This window comes from Mustela erminea, chromosome 12, assembly GCF_009829155.1.
Source record: "Mustela erminea isolate mMusErm1 chromosome 12, mMusErm1.Pri, whole genome shotgun sequence".
Lineage (NCBI taxonomy): Eukaryota > Metazoa > Chordata > Mammalia > Carnivora > Mustelidae > Mustela > Mustela erminea.
Genome location: NC_045625.1, coordinates 25,167,356 through 25,191,652, shown reverse-complemented (window position 1 = coordinate 25,191,652; position 24,297 = coordinate 25,167,356). Strand labels below are relative to the sequence as shown.

General features: G+C 45.4%; 1 protein-coding gene across 12 annotated transcripts in view; it reads left to right on the top strand.

The window, feature by feature from the left end:
* The window catches only part of ZNF462 (zinc finger protein 462), a 144,877-nt gene that overhangs the window by 91,759 nt on the left and 28,821 nt on the right, over positions 1-24,297 (top strand). For all 12 annotated transcript variants that reach the window (XR_004277365.1, XR_004277366.1, XM_032307101.1 and 9 more), the window contains 2 exons: positions 18,518-18,785; positions 20,651-20,787. Coding sequence is in view for 10 of the 12 variants with exons in the window: in XM_032307101.1 (XP_032162992.1) it covers positions 18,518-18,785; positions 20,651-20,787 (405 nt within the window). In the remaining 2 variants the exon portion in view is untranslated. The remainder of the gene's footprint in view (positions 1-18,517; positions 18,786-20,650; positions 20,788-24,297) is intronic.

The window sequence follows — 24,297 nt, the reverse complement described above, 5'->3', positions numbered from 1 at the left end:
TGAGTGTGACTCTTCTGTGTATCGCTGGGTTCATTTTAACTGAGCAAAGCACCTGGAGCTTGGGAAGATGAGGGGCAAATGATCTCTCAGGAAAGCAGTTCTCCGTGTAGATCCTTTTTAACAGTCTGCATGGGAAATCTTGGGCCTTTGAGTTTGAGGTCTGGCTTGAGAGATGCTGTAGGCCTATATCGAGGAATCCATCCACTCAAGAGCCCATGAGAATCCCACCTGTGCAGCCTTCGACAGAGGTCCTGTCCGCCTCCCTCTCTCCTGAGCGTGTTATGGTAAACCATTTACCTTCTCTGAACCTCCGTTTCTTGTTCGTAAAATAATGATAATGCCTCCTTCGTGAGATTATTTCAAGGATCAAGTGAGATAACATATAGAAATGCTATCATTTTCTAAGTTACTGTAGGAATATTAGTATAAAAGTATTATCATAGAAGAAGCAAATTTCTTGTCAATTTATAGTCAGTTGTCATGCAGAGATTGATGAGGGTTTGATTTTTTTAGTAAAACAGGAAAAAAATTCATGTTTTTCCTTAGAAGCTGAAAGAAATCTCTTCACATCATGAGCTGTTTCTTGGGAGTCTAAAATAATTCAGTGTTTGGAACATGGTGTTTAATGTGGAGCCCTGGTGATCTAATTTTATTTAAACGTTGGAGCTTAATTGAAACCATCCACACAACGAAGTCCTTAGCAGTGGATACCCTCACAGGCTGGTGAAACGCACTGATAAGTCCCGTGTCAGACATCAGTAGTATTGTTATTACTGGTCCTAATCAATACATATCATTAATTAATGGTAACTATTATTTACTGAATGTCTACTGAGTGAGTACTTTACAAACGTCATCTCATTTCATTTCATGCACCCAGCAATCCCACGAGACAGGAACTTCCATAACTAGCTTCCTCCCGTTTGCAGAAGGGAAAAAAGTCTTAAGAACAGTCAGAGTCACTTCTGGCAGATTTGGGATTAGGATGCATGTCCACCTGCCTCCAAAGCCCTGTCCCGTATGTCACTCCATTTTCTTAAACCTCAGTTCTTAGATGTATTATGTTTCCCTTGGAAAGTCTGAAATAGGGGAGCTCTTGAAGCCCCAGGAAAGGGCTCTGTGTTTTAAATATTGAAACCATTCTTGGGTATGACCTTTAGCATTTTGATTCTGCAGTTGTCTTAGCCCCCAGATCTTCTTGAAAGAACCAGTATGCCCACCTTACACTCCCTCGCCACTTCTTCTTTTCTTAAATGGCTGGAATCCACGTTCTGCCTTCAGCCTCTCGTTGAAACCACTCTCACGAAGAAACCTCTTATCTGCTAACTCCAGTGACATTTTCTCTGGGAAGGAGTCAGTCCTTCTTGTTCACACCTGCCACCACCTCCTTCTCCTCCCTCTCCCTGTCTGGCATCCCAGGCAGTGTGACTCTGGCCCCCAGCACAGTAATGGAATGGCTTGCACAAGGGTTGACGACGACTCCAGACAAACAAGTCCATGGCCGCTGCTCCTGCCTCACCCTTCTTTTTTTGGCCGTGGCATTTAAAACTGCTGACTTTCCTCCCAGGGGAATTCTCCTCCTATCGTTGGGGACCTGCTGTCTCTTTCAGGCTCTCCTCTGCCCTCATGGTAGTACCTTATCTTTACCCTCTCGTCACCGTCACCGCTCTTGCTCCCGCTGCCCACACACAGACCTTGGGCCGGTCCTCCGCCCTCTCGGTCTGGTCCTCAGAGGTCCCCCTTCACAAACACATGGAATCAACTCATTGTTTAAATGATGCTGCCAGAATCTCAGCCTCCAGCCCTCACCTTTCGGGTTCAGCTCCAGACCTTCTTTTCTGTCTGCTTCTCACCTTCTCTCTCTGGGGATCTCATGCATCCTTCTCCTCAGAGGTTCTGAAAGGGAACACCTTATCTGCTTGGCTGTCGACCAGCACTCATGGTAGCCAGCCGAACTCGTCTATGTCTTCAGGTCCTGGGCCACAGTCCGTCAGCTGCTTGGCTGCCCACAAAGTCCTGCTGTCTCCTGGCGTCCTCTCACAATCCCCCCTTCCCCCACCTTCCCCTCCTTCCCACACATTCTCTTACCCAGGAGCCATCCCCACACCCCCTCCACCTGCCGACTCTTCCCTTCATCCACGCCATGCACGGTTGAGTGGCATTATTCTCCTACTCCGAAGTCTTCAACCACTCTACATAGCCTGTTTAAAAAAATTCCTACCCTCAGCATTCTCCATGCCCCTCCCCAGCTGCCCTCCTGGCTTCCATTCCCACATGTCCACACCCTACTTGTCCTTCAGAGCTGTGTGCAAATTCCTTCACTTTCATGATGCTTCTCATGATGTCTTCTCTGAAATCCTCTGGTGCTATGGCCTGCCTCCCCTGGGGACAAGTGTGGTCCATTCTGCCAGCTCTGTAATATTACCAGAAAAAGAGCTCATTAGAGACCGGGTTTTTGTCCTGCTCATCTTTGTATTCTAAACATCTGGATTAGGGTTACTTTCTTCTGAGATTAGGTGTCCCATAGATGTGAAATGAAAGTTGTGTCCTAGAATAGCTATTAAATAGTTAAAAGCAGCAAACCTAGATTTAAATTTTTTTCTCATTGTAAAGCCCCAGTTGTGTTCCAGCCATTCTGGTAACAACAAATCGAAATGCCCTTGAGCATTTGCTCTTTTCTTTGGGGGCTCACTCTTCTGCAGTGTGTGCTGTTGTAATCTCCCCTAACAACCCAAAAGCTCTTGAAATAAGAGATTTGATGATCCTTGTATCCATCAAAGACCCAACATATAGTAGTTCTATTTGTTATGAATAAACAAACCATTTATATAAAGTTAACAAGTCCAGAAGAATATTGGGTCGCTTTACAAAATAATATTCTGACCATTGAGTCTAAATGAATGCAAGAAAATGTGTATTGTGTCCTTGGCTTGACACATGGCTATTAAAACTGAGGAGTAAAATACAGATCTAGAAACATTTTGGATGTTGCGGAGGCCCTGTGTTGGGAACACAGACCACAGGGTTTTGGCTGACACCAATTCGTTTCTTGTCTTTGCCAGAATGTGGACGTACCACTCAGTGTCCCATGCCTCCTTGTTACTTTTTTCCACATGAAGGGCTGGTAGGTTGCCAGCAAGGTAGCCTGTTGGGTTTCTGTCCTTCCTTCCCATCAGCAGGGCCATAATCTACTCCAGATGTATGTGTAGAAATAGTAGGAACTGAATTTCAGATGAACACTCGCAACCTGCTAATAAAATCCAGAGCAGAAAAGGTACAATAAGTTGTTTTCTACTTACCAGAATGAAGTCTGTGGACTCACAGGCTGCCGCTGATCTACCTTAGGTTAAAAACAAACGTGTCATCAGTTGGTTTTTCCCACAGTGGGAAGGCATTTTCCCCAAGGCACCTTCCCTGTCTGAAGTCATTGGTCAAGGACTGTAGGTGCAATTTAGAGACACAGAAAAGGTAAAAATATGAAGCCTCTATTTCACCTCCTTCCTGCTTAAAACCCTCCAGGGGCCACCTCCTTTGCCTTCAGAATAAATTGCAAGCTCAGCATGAAAGTTGTTTTCTGGGCCCCACATTTCCCTGTGGGGTCATTCCTCGTGCCTTGTTCTGGCTTCGTACTGTGCACAGCCACGCCAAGAACCCTGCCTTCCCGGGCGCCCGCTCTCTCACGCTGCAGGCCCTGCCCTCCCTTCTCGGAACACCCTCCTCTGCTTGGGTTCACCTTCCGCCTCGTTACTCCATTCACTTGGCTAATTCCGACTCCTCCTTGAAAACTTGAGTCTTGTTTCCTCCAGAAACCTTCCTCTCTGGCTGAGAGGCCTCCCATGTGCTCCTTCTAGGTCCTTGAGCTCTGTTTAGTGACCCAGCGCTGATCTATTTTGTTCCGCTCTCTCTTTGCACCAAGACCATTGGCTTCTTGAAGGCAAAGGCCATCATTTTATGTTTGGGTCCCCAGAGTATGGCAGATGACCTTGCATGCTATGGGCACTCAAACAAGTGATTAGAGTGCCTGAATCTAGAAGTGTCGGTGTTCATGGTGCCACACACTGGCCACGGCACTCGAAAGGCTGAGACGTATAGACCCGTTGATGGTAGGCCTGCTTCCTGGCACCAGCCCTTAGGTTTCTCCTTTTGAGTACTGGCCAAACACTCCAGGCTCAGCCAAGCCACAGGTTCCCAAGCAAGCTTAGATGCCCTCATTAGTCATGAAATTAAATCCCCAAAATCCATACAAGCTGAGAAATTTGAGACAAACTCCCTCACAGCTAGTAGGGAAAACCAGATAATCTACGATAGATCAGGTGGCAAGAAGCGCTGTGCAGAGGGGAACAAGGGAAAGGGAGGACAGGACAGGGGCTGTGGCGTCGGCTGGGATGGTTGGAGAGACCATCAGTGATCATGAGGCTGATTGCCACACCTATAAATCAGGTACCGAAGGACCTTGCTCAAAGCTTGAGGTGAGCTTGGGAAAAAAAAAAAAAAATTGAAAGGAAGTCAACCCCAGAAGGCTTGCCAGAAAAGTGTCTAAAGTTTGGAAATGAAATTCGCTCTGACAACTCTTTTTGCATGCAGCAAGGTGATTTGTGACCATGCTGTGTGCATTGTGATCTGACAAAATGGGGCGAATCATGGAGTCTGTGGTGTTATTCAGGTCAAGCCCTGCCTTTGAGCCAAATCCAAGCCCCGCCATTGCTCCCCTCCCCCCCCGCAGCCATCTCCACCTTCCAGATAAGCTGGTGGGTCGTTGCCAGCCATCGCAGCGCCCTTGGCTCTGCCCAGCATCAGTCAGTCACAAGCTAGCTGCCGGGCTCCTGCCACGTACCTGGAGCCAGGACGAATGTTTGCTACATCTGTTTAGATCAGTGGAGAGACACCCGCACCGCTCCATCCTGCAGTCCCGCCTAGGAGACCAATTCTTGCAGGGATAGAGACCCTCCATACACACTAGAAGGCGATTTATAATTCAGTTCAAGATTATGGGATGCCGACTTTAATAGCTGTGGAACAGAGACCTTAAAGTATTGCTTTGTGCACCAGTTGCTATGCTTCCCACGCCGGCCTCCTCTGCGTGGCACCGCACACACCGTGATGTTTGCCAGGGTCACGGTCTCTGTTTTACATGTGAGGAAGCAGAGGTCTGCCTAACTATCTGCCTCCGCAGGATTCCCACGGGGCCTCGATGCACCTCTGGGTAGATGAGAGGTTGCCTCTTTTCCAGTTATTCCCTTGCTTTTCCCATGGTGAAGATCAGCAAGAGACCTTGTAAGAAGCCCTTGACACAGATGCTAGCCAGAGAGCTGGTGGAGACAGTAGAAGGTGACCCTGGATCTCACCACCTGTCTCTTTGCCTTCTTGAAGGCTCCTGCCCGACACCTGAGCCCAGCCGCACCGAGCAGGCGAGTTTAGAGCAGGCAGAAGAGCTGTCTATCTGAAGGGAGGAACCTACTGCTTTAATGGTGATTAAAAAAATGTAGCTTCACCCAAAGCCAGGATTTTCTTCCCCGGCATGGGAATAAGGAAAAAGAAAAGGAAAAACGGTAAGAAACCCACTGGGTTTGTTGGTTAGGAGACTCCTGCTGCTGGGCGACAGTTTTAGAAAAAAACTCTTTGCTTTGAAGTGTGGCTGCTTGTTCTATTCTTGATAAACCATTGCCTTTCTCACCTGATTTCCATATCATCACTTAGAGCTCTACACGGATCTAAATATATATGCTTATACTCAGATGTGTTCTTTTCTCCTGATTATCTAATCTTTGAAGAAATCGCTACAATTGTTCCCTGCCCGGGCTGACTGCACTGTTCATAGCAAGCCATCCATTGTGACCAACTCCTTGAAGTCACTAGGCATCTTCCCTCCAGTCAGGTCTTGAGGAGGAAGCTCAGTGGCCTTGCCCACGGCCCGTGAGCTCTCCATTCCGTGTGAAGTTGAAGCAAGCTTTCTGCAGTGGAGGCCAAGTCACTGATATAAAGAGGCTTTTGTACTCCCAAGTTTTGCGTTGGATTTTCAGTGTGGTAAAGATATCTATAGGATCTAAACGAGCAGCAGGAAACATTACTTCCTCATCACACAATTCAAAAGAGTCACAGGTGAATTTTGCATTTGGTATTGTAAGAGCTTCTCAATTAACAATGGCAGATGCCACCCAGAGTTTCCTCCCCCACCTCAAAAAAAAAAAAAGAATTAGAAAAAGGCTCCTTTACCATACATTTATTCGTTTCCCAACAAGTTTCCCGCCTGCTTCGAGAAGACTTTTTAAGAACACACACTTTGAGTTACAAATAACGTTTAGTGCAGAAGGAACACCTAGGATGTTTGCTAATGACTGTGGCAGAAAAGGAACATATTTTTGAAACTGGGGCACACAAGAGCCCCAGGTTCTCTTCCTGTTTCTCCATGGACTGGCTGGGGAACCGGAGGTCCTCTCATCACTTTGCCAAACCTCCAGCAGTCTCTATGCAAAGTGCCTCCTCTGTATGCTACATACCTGGGATGAGAGCGTGTTCCCGATCGAGAAAAATTGGTAAAACTGTTTGTATGGTGAAAACGTAGTGATAAATGTGGGCAGGGAACCCATGAAGGCCTTCTCATGGATTGCAGCGGGCTCCGTTTTCATGGCCATAGAAGTTGACTGTAGGGAAGTGTCACGGTGCATTAAAATACGTGCTGCTGGTTACACATGTTCATTTTACAAACCTCTGCACCTCCCACTGGATACCCACTGGGTACAAAGAAGAGGAGAGAGTTGCATATGGAATCAATGGAAGTACTCCCAGGTAGCCTGATGCCATCCGTTTCAAAGTTTAGACTTCATAGTTGATAAGGGTCAAAAGCAGAAGTGATGCCTTTGGCTTCTTAGGATGGCCATGGATGGTGAATTTCATGCCATCCAAACTCTCAAATATTCCAGAAGCCATTCTCCAGATAATCAAAAGAGATCCCCAACTCAGTTTTTCCTCTCCTTCTCCCATTGTCCTCCATGCTATTCCTTACGCTCCACAAGTAAGTGAAACCATATGATAATTGACACTCTCTGCTTGACTTATTTCACTCAGTATAATCTCTAGTCCCATCCATGTTGATACAAAAGCTGGGTTGAATATCCTCTTTTCAAAGAGATCCTAGTTTGGCACAGGTAAAATTAATCTCAGTGCCTTGCCATGAGCACAAGTAGGGATTTTAATAATTGTAATGAGGAAGTTCAAGGCAGACCTTTATCGTGATGGCATATTTGAACTAAGTTGGGTTTTGAAAGGTGGTAGAAGTTGAGAAGGCTGAAAAGTAGAAGAAAGGCATTGCAAGACTGAATGATGCAGTGGAAGGAAAGCACACAGCGAATGTTAGGAGCCTTCCATGTGGCTGGCGGGGAGCAGTGTGGGAGCAGTATGGCTCTGGGGGGGATAAGTCTGGGAAGGTGCAGGAGGGTGGGAGCCCCAACAGTGCAGAGTTTGGATCTTTTCCTATCAGACACGGTGATGGTCATGTTTGCTTTTAGAAGAGAAAGGAATCTTAGGAGGAGAAGAAACTTGGAAATGGAACACCTGTTAGGAACATTTTGCAGTGGAAGGTAACGCATGCAACCACAGGGCCCGAACCATGGCCGTGGAGTAGTGAGTAGATCACAGAAGACGGTAGAACCAACAGGGCTTTCCACTCATTGAACCCCGTAGAGCAAAAGAAAGAAATGAATAGAGGATTTGTTCTAATTTTGTTGACTGAGTGGATGTGAGGCCATTTGCAGGAAACCCCAATGAAACAAATGGTTTTGTCCCCCAAATATAGGGTCTGGCAAATTGCAAGTCTTAGCAGATTTAGGTCAGACTTACCTGGATCCTCCAACAGAGAGAGAGAGAGAAAACATGAACCTTCATGTAAAAATCAGGCCATCGTGAGACCCTTTCAATGAACTTCAATAGGATGGGACACAATCTCTCAAAAAGAGAAGGTGGCCTTTTTTTTTTTTTTCTGTTTTTGTCATTTTGAAGACTAATTTTTTTTTTTCTTCATCTATTCCCTGATCATATTTCAAGGTTTTGTTTTTACTCATCAGAATGACAGGAAGTTTTCAAAGTGTGTTTCCTTCAAGTTTGGCCTCAGCCTTATTTTCAGGATTAGGCGTTTGTTTTTCCATTTGCCTCCATGACAACCAAGCCCAGAATTCCTATATATAGTCATCCAGGGCCCATTGTCCCCCCGGCCATTGTAGCATAATGTCGTGCATCAGGCCAGAGAGCTTCGCTGGTGAAGGAAAATGGGGAGGCGCCGGGGTCCTTGGCCTGGAGATTTTCAACGCACAATCAAAAGAAGGAAATAAAATAGTGTGGCTGCCTCTGGAGATTTATGTTCCCCTTTAGACACTATCCAGAAGGAGTTGAAATGTCTCGTGTTCCATAGCTTTGTTTCTAATACGATTTTCTTTTAGAGTGGCCCACAGAGAGCATTTTTGAGACTCTTCAAAGGAAGTGCTTGGAAAGTTGCATTGATGATTTGTACTTGGTGGTATTCTTCTGGAGGCCAGGTTCTGCTCTGTGTTAATAGTGTGAAATAAACAACAGGTATCTTGAGGAACAGAGGGAGTTGAGTTTCAAAGGGATTCAGATAGAACCTAAGAAAAGTTATTAAATAAGTAAACTTTTTGAGTCTGTGAATCATCCTGGCAGTGTATTGTTTTCGTAACTTCAAATGATAGGTGATAAATGGACAGATAGGCAGACAGGCCCACATTTAAGAAAGTTGTGCACAAATTCAATCCTGCAACATTTTCCTACATATCTTTTCTCATAAGTACCTTTCTTTATGAAAGGACTGTGAGTTTCTGTGGCTATAAAAGTGTGTAAGGTACTATTCCTGCTGATCTAAAATGTAAGCTCCACAAGGATCCTTGTTTTTTCTTACTGATGTATCCCAAGTGCTTTGAGGTGCCTGGCACATAGAAGCCTCTCAATAAATATTCTCTGAATTAATCGAAAACTGGGAACGAATATATAGACTGATGTAGTAGAAACTCTTATTTGATGTGATCAATACCCACCTTCTCAGTTATATTTGAAAGTTACTAAATGCAGGGAATCCTTTTTAAAATGTCTTAAGCATCTTATTTTCACCTACAAAATAGATTCATTCACCACTATTGAGATGTAGGGCCAAGCATATGTATTGGAGTCCTTCAGTTGAAGTTCCCCATTTCCTCCATGGCATAAAAGACAGGAATCCTCGTTGTATCATGTGTCACTTCCAGAGTCCGCTTCTTTTAAGTGGAGTGGTAATTTAGACATTCGTGAAACAGTCTTAGAGCATAATCCTTCTAGATTTTTATGTTCTCAATCTTTTATAGTTGGTCTTGCCAAAACATAATTTGACATAAAAAAATTGTTTTTAGCAACTTGACTTTATCAAATCTTTCCAAAGCATTCAATGTAGCTTTCATAGAAATGACACCTTATGCCCATATTTCATCATTTTAGGTCATATTAATGACGTCAGACAAGCTCGGTAGCAAATAGGACAGGTACAGAGAAGTCTGGGAGCTAATCCAGTGGGTTGTTGTTAACATCAGCTCAACTGTTGGAAGCAGAGATGGATGGGCCTGCTGGAGGGTAACCCCCAGTGCTAGTCCAGACACTGCTGCCTTCGGTCTTCTTGGGTCAAGGTGTTTTAGGGTCAGAGGCATTGATCTGGCCAAATGTGATGGTGGAGGTTGCTTAGGGGACTGTGTGAGTATAATGTGAGGTGTAATGAGATCAGGGCGAGAAACCCAGTGTGTCTGTGCTGACAGAGCACGGAGGAGAGCAGTGTTCTATCTGGATTGTTGGGAAAAGTCATCACAGTGTAGATGACATTTCAGCGGCACTTTGAAGGATGGATAGGTATTTGTCAGGCAAAAAGAGGAGGAAGAGTGCTTGGTGGCCCTGGTCAAGGACTCCCAATGATGAAATAGGCAGAATGTGCAACTGGGAATTGAGAATGAGCTAGAAGTGAGGTTGAACACCTGCTCTGGGGCCAGACTGAAGAGCTCTACATTCCGCACTCAGGAATCAAGACCTCGCCCTTGGGCCCGGTGGCATAATCCTGTCATAACCATGTGAGTGATAACATGTCTGTGATGTGCTTGCTGGCTGGAGTGGAACAGATATCTGAGGAAGGAAGACCAGATTGGAGACTGTTCTAGCTGCCCATGCAGGATATGAGGGCCTGATTGAACAATGGGAAGGGAAGGCTTAGAGAGGGAAGTGGTTGGAGCTGAGCGGGACACAGGTCTCTGGGACAGTGTACTTGGCTCAGGTGCTGCTGCCAAGGACAGCTGGGAGGAAGAATCTGACAGCTGAAACTAGAACGAAGTGGTGAGCCATTCACTAACGTTCAGACACGTGGGCAAAGGAACAAAAGGGCAAAAGGAGAAGTGTGGGCAAAGAGGAGATCGGCCTTCAGCGCCTCAGGTGTAAAGAGTCTGACAATTTTTTTCAGCATTAGAGGAAGACTCCGTCATCTCAGAGCTTGCTCAGTTTCTCATGGCAGCAGGATTTTCTCGTCCCCACAGATACCTGGGTCAGTAGCACAGATGTGAAAACACATAGAGTCTCTTTGTCCTTTGCCCACATTTATTAGCAGTTGCATGATAGAAGTTGCATGGCATTCCAGAAGTTTCCCAGCTCTTAACTAAAGTAGATCTTTAACTGCTCTCTTGGTGTTGTTAGTGTCCCCTTCTCCAGTTTTCTATGATTTCTTGACTGAAAATAGTGAGCTCTATTTCCAGCATTTTGGAGGTCCCATACTTTGGATATTTACAGTAGTTGCAGTTCAGTTATTCACAGGTAATATTCTATTTCTGGTTCCTTCTACTACCAGACTTGAGTTGCTAAATTGCCTGTTTGTTTAGTTTTTTAAGGGGTAACTAATTTTATTATTTATTTATTTTTATTAACATAGAATGTATTATTTGTTTCAGGGGTACAGGTCTGTGATTCATCAGTCTTACACAATTCACAGCACTCACCACAGCACATACCCTCCCCAGTGTCCATCACCCTCCCACCCTCCTCCCCTCTGGCAACCCTCAGTTTGTTTCCTGAGATTAAGAGTCTCTTATGGTTTGTCTCTCTGGTTTTGTCCCATTTCATTTTTTCCTCTCTCCCCCTATGATCCTCTGCCTTATTTCTCAAATTCCACATATCAGCAAGATCATATGATAATTGTCTTTCTCTGATTGACTTCTTTTGCTTAGCGTAATACCCTCTAGTTCCATTCATATTGTTACAAAAGGCAAGATTACATTTTTGATGGCTGCATAGTATTCCATTGTGTATATGCTGCATAGTATTCCATTGTGTATATATACCACATCTTCTTTACCCATTCATCTGTTGATGGACATCTAGGCTCTTTCCATAGTTGGGCTATTACGGACATTGCTGCTGTAAACACTGGGGTGCAGGTGCCACTTTGGATCAATACATTTGTATCTTTGGGGTAAATACTTAGTAGTATGATTGGTGGTTATAGGGTAGCTCTATTTTCAACCTTTTGAGGAACTTCCGTACTGTTTTCCAGAGTGGCTGCACCAACTTACATTCCCACCAACAGTGTAGGAGGGTTCCCCTTTTTCAGCATCCTGGCCAACATCTCTCATTTCCACACTTGTAAATTTTAGCCATTCTGACTGGTGCAAGGTGGTATCTATCTCATTGTGGTGTTGATGCCCTGATGCCGAGTGATGTTGAGCACTTTTTCATGTGTCTTTTGGCCATTTGGATATCTTTGCCAAAATGTCTGTTCATGTCTTCTGCCCATTTCTTTTTTTTTTTCCTTCTTTAGGATTTTATTTATTTATTTATTTGACAGGCAGAGATCACCAGTAGGCAGAGGGGCAGGCAGAGAGAGAGAGAGAGGAGGAAGCAGGCTCCCTGCGGAGCAGAGCGCCCAATGCGGGGCCCGATCCCAGGACCCTGAGATCATGACCTGAGCTGAAGGCAGAGGCTTTAACCCACTGAGCCACCCAGGCACCCCTCTTCTGCCCATTTCTTGATTGGATTATTTGTTCTTTGGGTGTTGGGTTTGATATGTTTGATAATCATCTGTAGAGATTTTGGATACTAGCCCTTTATCGGGTATGTCTTTTGCAAATATCTTCTCCCATTCTCTTGGTTGTCTTTTGGTTTTGACTGTTTCCTTTGCTGTGCAAAAGCTTTTGATCTTGATAAAGTCATTTTTGCCCTTGCTTCCCTTGCCTTTGGTGATGTGTCTAAGAAGAATTTGCTGCATCTGAGGTCAAAGAAATTGCTGCCTGTGTTCTCCTCAAGCATTTTGATGGATTCCTGTCTCACATTTAGGTCTTTCTTCCATTTTGAGTCTTTTTTTTATGTATGTTGTAAGGAAATGGTCTAGTTTCATTCTTCTGCATGTGGCCATCCAATTCTCCCAACACCATTTGTTGAAGAGACTGTCTTTTTTTTCCATTGGACATTCTTTCCTGCTTAGTCAAAGATTAGTTGGCCATAAAGTTGAAGATCCATTTCTGGACTCTCTGTTCTGTTCCATTGATCTATGTGTCTGTTTTTGTGCCAGTACCATACTGTCTTGATGATTATAGCTTTGCAATAGGACTTGAAGCCCAGAATGGTGATGCCACCGGCTTTGCTTTTTCTTTTTCAATACTCCCCTGGGTCTTCAGGTTCTTTTGTGGTTCCATACAAATTTTAGGATTATTTGTTCCATTTCTGTGAAAAAAGTCGATGGTATTTTGTTAGGGATTGCATTAAATGTGTAGATTGCTTTAGGTATCATAGACGTTTTCACAATATTTATTCTTCCAATCCATGAGCATGGAATGTTTTTCTATTTCTTTGTGTCTTCCTCAGTTTCTTTGTAAGTATTGTATAGTTTTCTGAGTACAGATTTCCTTGCCTCTTTCATTAAATTTATTCCTAGGTATCTTATGGTTTTGGGTGCATTTGTAAATGGGATTGACTCCCACTGCTATTCAACATAGTACTAGAAGTCCTAGCCTTAGCAGTCAGACAACAAAAAGGAATAAAAGGCATCTGAATTGGCAAAGAAGTCAAACTCTCACTCTCTGCAGATGATACGATACTTTTTGTGGAAAACCCAAAAGATTCCACCTCGCCTGTGTTTCTCAAGAAAATTAGAATTCAGGCATTATTTTGAACTTTCTATGCTATTTTAGAAGATTTTAAATTCTCCCTTATGCAATCTACCCTACTCTCTGGCATACATATTTTTCCATTCAGACTCATCCTCTGATCTTCATTCCTTTTCCGTGTCGGAATTAAGTGACTTTTTCTCATTGTGGTATAAATGGAGTTATTTCATTTCTATTTAAGACTTAAGGTGGAAGTGTGGTGAATCGAACATTCCAGCATCTTCATATCTAGTGTTACTTCATTAATGAACACACTGACTAGTACTAGTTATTAATGGGTACTCAAAGTTTCTTTTGTCATTCTCCTCCGTCTCTCTTCTTCCAACATTCTGTCAGTCACCACATACTGATTTTGCTTCTTCTCCACTTAGCTCTTTGTGGATGCCTCTATCAAGATGTTTATTTCTCTGCATTTATCATAATGAGTTCTTTACATGTCCATCTGAGACAGTGAGCTGCTTGAGGGCAGGAACCAAATCCTGTGCCCAGAACTGAGTCTTCTGTTGACGTAGATGCTCGGTAAGTATTTGCTGAACAAATAGATATAATTGAAGTACTTGCCCGCCTTGGGCACCCCTCATGTGCTTGCCTAAGATCCTTTGTCTTTTAATTTTCTCCTGGTACTTAGTTCACGCTGACCAAAAGAGCCTGCCTCCCCAAGTCTGCACGAAAGTTTAGCTCAGATAGAATTAAGTGTGGTTGCTGGCACCAAGATCCTTCTGCCACTTTTGTACCTTCACTCACATCCTCTCTGGAGCTGCAGAAAATTGAGAATCGATCTCCCTGTACAGCTTCCCTTTTGGATCACTGAGTACATAAGGGGGTTCTCCTCTGCAGCACCCACAATTTACTGCCCAACTGATTCTTACTCTTCTTTGGGTCTCCCTTAATCTTGCAACAGCTAAATTCTCCTGATACTCACTCTTCATTTGTTCTCCTTGCCATCAGTGGGGTTAAGTTTGCCAGACGTGGAGAAGGCCTGTGTTGTCACAACAGCTCTGCTCGCCCCTCTGCTAGAGCCCAGCTCTGAGAAGGTGTCTTCTTGGACTTTGACTCTAGAGCCCGCGCATAGGCTGGCACTAAGAGGGTGTTAACTAAATGTTTGTAGCCTCAGAATATTCCAGAATGCTTCATTCTGTCATGCTTTTTGTACTGCCAGAGTTCATGTATTTGTCATTCATCTTTATAAAATCAAATTTCTTACGATTGTTTCTCTGCTGGCTAATTTTTCAAGAAAAGAGAAGAAAGAAAAAAGCCCCTTGAAGTGATAGTCCCCTGGGTTTGGTGGCATTCTGGGAGATAGACTTTAACAAGATGGTCTTCCACTTCTTCAGGAACATGACTCAGTGAGAGGGCTGGGAGGTTTCCTCTGGAACCCAGCCCTTTCCTTGGTTCAAAAGCCTGTCCAAGAGCCACCGGAAAGCAGCCACCCGTCTCCGGGCCGTGTACCTTTCTTTTCCAGCCAAATCCCACCTGAGGAATTTCAGAGCAGCATTATTTTAGGGCAGGTTATCAGGCATCTGTGCAAGTGTGACATTTGGGCCGGCAGGTTTCTGATGCTGGGTATCTGCTGTGTTCTCCTGCGCAGCCTGCTGGTGGACTTGTCGCCTATGTGATGCCGTGTTTTTGTTTTTATAAGACATCTTAAAATTTTGGATTTTTTTTTCTTTCCCACGTACCTTGCTTTATTTTTCCCCCCACATGCTCTGAAAGGCCCATTCACATCCCATTCACTGTTATCCCCTATCTGTTCCGTTTTTATTTCTATCTATTCTGAAATGATTTTCATGACTTTCAATTTTTTCTGTCACCTTTTCTCCCTGCTCTCTGCTATGTATTTATTGTTGATGGACCACTCAGATGTTCTTTCTCATTCTTCTGACTTGTATAACGGGACCCCAGGTCACCATTGGGTATAGACACACCTGATGGGCAAGACTCAGATTTTAGAGTCTGATGAATCTTTGGTGAAATCCAACCTCTGCCTCTTACTAGCCGTGTAACCAACTGCCTCAGCTGCCTCATGGGTAAAATTGGGATGAGAACCTAACTGCACACTGTAGTTGTGAGAATTAATTGCTGGCTTTTCAATAAATTACAAACCTACATCCATAAGCACCATGATCCTCCATGCTAAAATTCGAGTTTGATCTTGATTTTACAAAATATATTTTTATAGACTGGTGACAAAATGGATAGCTACCCATGACTTAGATTCATCTTACAACTATAGCTGTACCTGATAATGTAATTTCTAAAGCTTTGCATGTAAATAAAGTCACGAGAGAATTAAGCTTTTAGATGGCAGGCATATGTCAGGATTGGGTTAGAAACGTAGGGACCAGCGTGGTCTCTGTAGTTGGTTTCCCCTGTAAGGATTACTGGCCATCTAACTGAAAAAGATGTGATCTGGGTGACCACCTCGGGTTCAGTTTCCCCCTGCATTCCCTCCCTCTGCTTCCGGTGCTGTATATCTCAGTGACCACAAACCTGGCTGGCGGAAACAGAGTTTTTTCACTTTCTGTAAGCTCAGAATGAAGAAAATAGTCTTCATGATGATTTTTAAACCTCTGTGACGTGTCCCTTCACTACTAACAATCTGCTTGCCTTTCTAACCTGGGCACAAAAACGACCCTTTTCCTGTTCCTCAGGCTGTGTCTCGTGAACAAGTTGGAATGTTATGTAGTTTAGCAAATGGGCTTTTTTAAGATCGGTGGAATCATACACGCTCACGTCTTTGTCACTTTAGTGCCCAAAGTGCTAAAATTGTACATTATTCACAAACTCCCAAGTGAGAGAGAATGAGAGACATAGTGTGTCTTGGCACCGGAGAGGAAAGTAAAGCTCTAGGAAGACCCAAAAAGTTGTAACCTGGGCATTATTACAAATGTACCATAAGTGGTGGGATTTGCCTATCTTTGTAAATAAACCTGTCCATCTGATTTTAACCAGAAAAAAATAAAAAGGAATCCATAACATGGTACACACGGCTGTTCCTTTTGCATTGCCATTTACAAAGGAAGGGCGCTGAGCCTCCCTTTCTTGGAATGCTTTCCCTCACCACTTCTTGCATTTCTGTTTCCTCAAGTTTCGTGTAACATATATATACTGAAGTTAAAATTTAGAATTCGTTTTTTGAGATGGATGGAATGAAATGCAATAGACCCTAGAGACAAGACAAATGTGTTAAATCAAAGAAGACTCCCTTCCCTTGGAGGGAGTCTCCCTAAGAGATTAGTGCAGGTGTGAAGTTGGGGTGGATGGAAGGTAGAGGGAGATGAATTTACCTGGCTTATGATTTGAGTCGAAACAATGGACTTTACGCTTCTATAATAAAGGAATCGAAACTGTCGGAGGCCTGTGTCTGAGGTGACCACCAGCCTCCATGCTAGCCTTCAGGACTCGCTGAGTTGGGTATCGAGTCTTGGAGGGAGTTGGCAGCTACTTTTGGAAAAACGGACCGTTCCTTGGGACCTTCATTTTGGTTTCTGGGTAGATTTGTGGGTGGCCGAGAGCTCACAAGCAATAAGACCTGGCTTTGGCCTTGTTGGTCCCAGAATTTCAATCCTGCAGAGCAAAGAGCAAACAGGAGGACGGGGGGCCCATGGGGGAGGCTGGCAGAGCAGTGCCCAGCCCACTGGCTCAGGCCTGTGTTAACAAGAGAGGGGGAGTACACCTTGCGCTTCCTCGTGCGCTTCCTTGTGCCTGCATTAAGCAGAAACTAGTCTTGAGAGCTTAAATAGAAAACATCTTGAACAATCCATGCGGTGGTAAACAAACCTGCTATTGAAAGGAAGAATGAGAAGTTGACAATTGCATTATTGTGATCCTGAGTGGGTTCATCAGCTAGGGTTGAGGAATAAAGAAACCAAAGATAAAAGACTTGAGTAAAATGAATTCGGTTGTGTCATTCCTTTCTTCCTTTGTCTTCAGTTTACACCTGGTAATGAACCCATGGAGGCTCAGAGGTATTGTTCAAGTTTCCTTTTGTTTTATTTTTGTGTGTGTGGCAGGTTTGTTTACAATTTCCAAAGGGGTTTTTTCTCCATCTTGAGGAATACGAATTGAGGAGGGGGAGGAGGAGAACAAGAAGGGAAGGTATTTTAGTATTTTGAAGACAGGAGGCGGCCTCACAATAAGGAGGCTGCTCTGGTTTTTGTTTTTCTTCTCCAAGAGGCCAACGGGATGGATGGTACTAGTTTTCATCAAATACGGGTTTTACAGAATTCCTCCGTGTCCTGCCTCGGGGAATCGTGCTTTGGAAAATGAAGTGTCCGTCAAATCAGGAGGAGGCTTGTACAGTTTCTAACCCCTTCCCCCCTTGCTTTTTGAAAGGCTTTTAAAAAAGAGCCCTTTGTTTTCTTTTCAAGGAAAGTTACACTGAAATTCATCTGAGGGGTATTTAGGACTCTGTTCATGTCATTCATAGGCAGCTGTAGGTTATACAGGACAATGTTGTCGAAAGCGTAGCCTCAACATTCAAAGCAGCACGTTGGGAAGAGGTTCAAGACCTTTCCCTCCTCTCTTTCAGTTTTTAAGAAACCGAGATTTTTCCCACCTCCCATCTAGATCAGATTTCTCCACCACATTTCTCCACTGGAGCTTCTCAGGGTTAAGATTTATGGCTGTCATTTCCGACATTTTCCTCCGGATTGCAAACTTGAAAATACCTTTCAGGGAAACTTATTTGGAATTTCATTTTAATGGGATTTATGAATAAATCTCCATCTTAATGCTGACTAAGCTTTAAACATCCATTCCAGGAGAACACTATTAGATCTTTATATTTTAAATTTTAAATCACTTGACTGTGAAGGCATAAAACATTTTTATATTTGCGAGTGCCATGTGCTCGAGCATTTCCGTTAAAGACCTTTTGGTTGGGGGGGGGGGTTGGCTTGAATAATTCTGGGCTGCAGAGGAGGACATATGACATCATCGACTTTCCTTTCTCACCACAGTGCCTGTGTACTTGCTGTGCGTTTATTTATCTCACCTATGGGGACGGGTGGGTGCTCTGTGGCAGCCCGTTACCACGCTGCCGTTTCCTTTAGACCACAGTTGACTTTCTTCCTTCACTTTGAAACCTGTCACCTCAGAGTTTTATTTTTAAATGCCGTGAGCCCTCAAAGTCAGACAAGAAGAAGAGACACTTCCTTCCTACCTGCCTTTCCCCAGATCTGTGTGGTAGGATGTAAATGAAGATGAAAGGTGGATCGTAGTCATCGTCTTTTAAAAAAAAAGAAAAGAAAGAAAAGAAAAAACACTGCAGACTAATGTCGGGGGTTTTCAGGGGTCAAAGCTCCACTGTGTTCTCTGTGTCCGGTGTCCTCTTCCCCGTCTGTCCACAGACTCCTCCTACTCCGAACCTCCAGATGTTCAGCAGCAGTTGAACCACTATCAGTCCGCCGCGCTGGCGAGGAACAACAGCCGCGTCAGCCCCGTGCCTCTCTCCGGGGCCACCGGGGGTGCCGAGCAGAAAACCGAGGCTGTGCTGCACTGCGAATTCTGTGAATTCTCCTCTGGCTACATCCAGAGCATCAGACGCCATTACAGGGACAAGCATGGTGGGAAGAAGCTCTTCAAGTGCAAAGACTGCTCCTTTTACACAGGCTTTAAGTAAGTGGCGTGAAGAACGGCCTTGAGAAACAAGGTGGCTGCGCCTGGTCTGCCCCTCACCACACGCTTCCCTCCATTCTTCTGGGGAGGGATCGGGTCCAGTCTTCACAAAAGGAGGCTAGTTCCAGAGGACTGCTTTGGGGCTTGTGGAAGGGAGTTTGGGAATGAAGCAGTCGCTATATCAGAACAGACAAGTTTAAATGTTAGAGCAAATGGGCAGCCAAGAAGTGTCAGAGTGTGGTAAGGGATTTCTTGGGCCCAGTTCATGAAGCTATGTGTGTTTTTTCCTGTGGAGGACTATCCTCCCTTTTTTAGATTTGTCTTTAGGGGAAAAATCTGTGTTTCTGAAAGCAAAATCAAAGCCAAGAGAGAACATCCAGCAATTATGATTTCCCTGCTACCCTTACAGAAAATTCCTATTTCTTAAGATCATATTGTTGAGAGACACCCAGAGAATCAAGACTCCAGCGCTGTGAAGACTAGAACTGAACAACTGTAGAGACATTGTTTCCGATCCAGAAACAGATAATCCAAAGCCACCTTTGCCCCTTTGTATAATAGAATCAGTGAGCTCAAGGAACAGAGTGCTTCCTGTCACGTGCTCTGGACGCTTCTGATCTAATCTCATTCTGTGCAATACTGCTTAGTTTAGTGGTTATGAGTGCAGAATGTGGAGCCTGGCTGCCTGGGTTTGAACCCCAACTTTGCCGCAGGCTGGCAGTGTGACTTTGGACAAGTCCCTAAGCTTCTCTGTGTCTCCTGGTCCTTATCTACAAAATAAAGATAGTAATACTACCTCACTTATACAACTCATAGGAGGAATAAATGAACCAATATATCTAAAGTGCTCAGAATAGTGCCTGGCGCAAAGGAAACACTAATAAGCATTATAATATCATAGACAGCCCTTATAATAATATAATATTAGATGGCTGTATTACAGGTGTAAAGCTATTATTATCTCCTCCTACTGTAGTTAGTACCTGAGCCATAGGCCACTCTAGTACTTCAAGACAGGCTTCATGGCCAACAAAAAGCAATCGGAAGAACAAGGTTCTTTTCCACCAACACCTTAGTTGATGGGATTCGATGGGAAGTGTGTTACAGCTCTGACTATTAATTCAGTTGTTTTTCAGATAAATATGTATGTGACCTTAGAATTGAGAAAAGGCTAAAGACTCAGATAACAAGGGCCCACTGACAGGTGTACATGTTTCCCCAGAGAGAAGCACTTGAGTTAATAAGAAGGGGACCTTGCCCCTTAGACTCATGGTTTCATCCATTTTTATGAGACACCGAAGGCTTTGTAAATGGTGAAGTTTTGAAAAGGATAGAGGGGAAGGCAGCAATAGCCTTCCGCCTTCAAGCTGGTACACCCGTTTGGAGTTTAGTTTAGCGGATCTTCAGCCGCCATGACGTCCCGGCCAACTTGCCGTCTGGGCCCTGACCTGTGCGGAGTCACGTAGGCCGCTGCGAAGGCCACGTGACTCCTGTCCTCCTCCTCCCACGCACAGTGAGAACCTCTTTCTCTTAGGGACTTTGGCTTTTTGCTTTTCATTGGCAGCTTCTCGTCTTCTAGAATAAGGTGTTTGGGGAAGTCCATTTCTTTCCAAAGTAAGCCCTGACCCCAGCCAGGTGGCAGAAATTTTCAAAAAGGAAGTTAGCCCCGCACAACAAGGTCCAGGTAGTGGATGAGTGACCAAGGAGCTTGTGGTCTGGAAACATGGTGAACGACTCTGGTTTGGGCCCTCAAGCCGGGGGAGTCACATGCAGAAGCCTAGTGAGGTAGCCCCCAGGGGATGTGGGAGTGACGCGATCCCTTGTCACACTCCTCACCTGTCTCCCCCCCGCCACCTCTCTCTCAGATCTGCTTTTACTATGCACGTGGAAGCTGGGCATTCGGCGGTTCCCGAGGAGGGCCCCAAAGATCTCCGCTGTCCTCTCTGCCTCTATCACACCAAATACAAACGCAACATGATTGACCACATCGTGCTGCACCGAGGTAATCTTCCTAAATGTGGTTTTCTTGGGGCGTGGGCTGCGGGCGGCATTTCAGGGACGCCCCTCTCGAGGTGGCCGCTTTGCCCTGGTCCCTGGTTCCTCCCCTTCTCTCCAGGTAGGAAATCACATTGGATGACCACAGTGACAGCCCATGATTAAAAACCCCTTCCTGCCACAAGGATCTGCTCCACGTTGGAGGGAGGCAAAGGTGATGGGTTGGGCAGTGAACACTTCTGGGCCTCCCAGCGTGAGGGGTTTTTACATTCTGATTCCTCTGCCCTCACCGCCTTGCTGAGGAAGGAGCGAATGGGAGACAGAACGGACGGGTGAGGATTCCTTACAAAATGTGAGGAGCTGTGTGGTTGCAGGCGATTCGCTGGCGGGAGCCTGAAGTGATGATTTCCAAAGCAGAGCGTGGAGTATCCCGTGAGATGAATGGAGAGAGGAAAAAGCCTTAAAAATAAAAGTGGTCTGATGTTAGAAATCCCAGAGGCTTCGGATTTAAGTTCTGGTTTTAAAGCCTCCTGTACTGGCCTGCTCTCTGATCTGTTAAGAAGAGAGGACGGTCAAGCCTACAAAATGATGCGCCGAGGGTCTGGTGCATTCCGTGGTGGATACATACTGAGTGTTCTGGACGTGCGGCTTCCTGTTGATAAACAGGGATGGTTCTTTCAAGTCCTCTTTGGTTTTCCTTTCAGTTGAGTTTACTCTTGGCCAATTACAACACTGTTAAACAACAGGCTTCCTCTGCATTGGAAGGAAAAATATGTTTATGTAAAAACTACTTTGTCCACAGAAGATTCAAGCCAGAGGTAGATGGAAAAAGATGACCAAAATCCTGGTTGCTAGTCTCTTGTGCGGTTTCCGTCCACGGATCTTACATCTTTTGTTCGTGCCTTCCCTCCCTCCTCGTCCCCCTCTTCGTTCCTTGGCCTCTAACCTTAGGAGGCTTTTCCGTGCTTGCCACGTGGGCCTCAGAAACTGTGAGTGTGTCTTCTGCTGTCCTGCTGAGATGTCACACACCCTGACATGCTGAACATTTTTGGAGCATTAGCAAAAGTGTCCAGCATGTCCCCAGCACCACTGTCTTGGGCCATTGCATTTTGTGACATTTTGCCCATCTCTGCTGCACACCCCGTGGAAGGCTCCATTTAGCGCCCTCAGATTTCCTTCCTGCCCAGGCCACTCTGAGGAGACATGAGGTCGCTGCTGGCTGGGACGTCCACTTGCAGGATGAGAGAAGCAGCCTCGGAACACGGAGGCAGGAATTCTTGGCCAGAGTGGTCCCACCCAGGGTGCCACGTCAGTTACCTGGCTTCTGGTCCCCCAGCCCACGTGTGGTGCGGAGAGGCCATGAGTAGTGTTCCTGCTGAGCAGACAGAAATGATGAACCCTCATTTCTGTGGTCAATTCCCCTGGCTTCCCATGTTGCTGCCTGGTGGGCTCCAAGCTTCAGTGGCTAATGAGTGGCGGTTTCTAGAAAGGGGTGGGGGGGGGGGGGGTGGGACACAGAGAGTAAATGCTAAAGCTGACAAAAGCCCTTGGAGTGCTACTCTTGACACCAAGTCACTCCTGTCCAGCAGCATCATAAGGGCTAGTATTATTACCTGTGTTCATGTGTCGCGTGCATGAAATGTGAAACTGAGAGAAACTGCTTTTTCTTGGATTCAGTGTGGTTACTCGTGGCCATCTCGCAAAGGATTTAAGGTCTCTTAAAGATGCTTGTACAGAATGATAGGATTAAAACAAATGGGAAGTTGGGGCAAATGCAGACTGAGGAGAGACCAGTCACAAGTCCCCTGGCAATACAAGGGTGCTCAGTGACAGTTTGGGGTCCATTGAGCGCTGTGAGGTGTCGTGCGCCTGTCGGCCGCGGTCTACAGGTCCGCTCAGAGAGCCCAACCTCCTGCGGGGGAAAGAAAACGGAATCTGTCGGATTTTGGGTGTTGGCTAGACTCTGGAAGTTGTGTTCAGGAAATCGTCAGGAATCCTAAACACTAAAACCTGAGAGGAATTTCTCCAAAGTGGAGCATTGTGACCCAGTGTGTATGATGCCCACCGCGGACACAGTGGGAAGGCGCACAGGGACCGTGACAGGGGATTGGTTGAAGCAGGGTCTCCCGAGGGCTCACGGGGCAGTGAGTCAACTCCGGGCCTCTGAGCCCGGGACCTTTCCGTCGTACTGCCCGTTGGTGATTCCTTACGGTCTCTGCTGTTTATTTGTAGAGGTCATTTATGTTAAAAGAGCCATCTAAATCTATAAATATCATCCTTATCAGGGTCGGAAAGTGCACGATCTAGAACGAAGGGGCGTTTGAGGATCAGCAGTAATAATGACAACATTAACAACAACAGATTACTGTCACTGAGTGTTGACGAGGACAGGTGCTGTACTAAGTGGGTCCAATATGTCATTTTATAGAATTCTTACAAAGCCCTATATGGTGTGGGTATTACTGTTAATCCGCCGATCACAAGGGTAAAAGGTTCAGAGAGACTGAGTGTGACCCAAGATCCAAATGACTAAAAAGTGACCCAGCTGGATCCAAACCCAGGCTTTTCTGCCCCCACAGCCCATGCGTATAACCACCAGGCATCGCTGTCTCTTCCCTGGGAGGGTGGCTGTGTCACCCTGTTGAGCATTCTCGTGGCTGTGGCAGCTGGGCCTGAGAGCGGAACCACCTGTGGGGCTGGAGGTCAGAGTTGAGGACCAGGGGACCACAGATGGCTGAGAATCTCAGAACAACCGCGTCTGCCATCTGTGTTGCGGCCTGGCTTTGGTGTCCATCTCAACCCAAAATGGCATCTTAGTGGGAAGCGCGTCTTGACGAGTCAGGAGACAGGGCTGGGTGTCTGCCTTGCAATTTCAAGTTGGGGTTGAAATCAAAGTAACAAGAGGTGGCTCTTCCTGCACCTGGGCTCTCCTTGCTCTGGGGATGAGTAAGCATCTTTGGTCTCTAGGGCCTGCAGTAAGAGGGCTTTCTGAGGCCTGGGTTCATTAAAATACTTGGGATGAAAGGGAAGGAAAACAACTTCTGAGCTGGTCTGGGACTGAGATACAGCTTGCAAGAAGAGTTGCCTTAGCTTTTTATCTCAACAGGATGATATATTTAAATAGGGAGGAAAGGGAGGGGAGTTCATTTTATTCATGGGAAATTTGAGTGAGAAATGATCATGGTTTTATGTGGGCTGTGGCAAAAGAGCCTACTGTGTGTCCATGCATTCAGCAAGCATTCATTACTTGCTTGTTTTGCTTTGTTTTTAAAGATTTTATTTATTTATTTATTTATTTGGCAGACAGGGATCACAAGTAGGCAGAGAGAGAGAGAGGAGGAGGAGGAGGAGGAAGCAGGCTCCCTGCTGAGCAGAGCGCCGGATGCAGGGCTCGATCTCAGGACCCTGGGATCATGACCTGAGCCAAAGGCAGAGGCTTAACCCACTGAGCCACCCAGGTGCCCCCATTACTTGCTTGTTATGTGCAGTACTATGCTAGCTTCTTGGGCAAGATAAG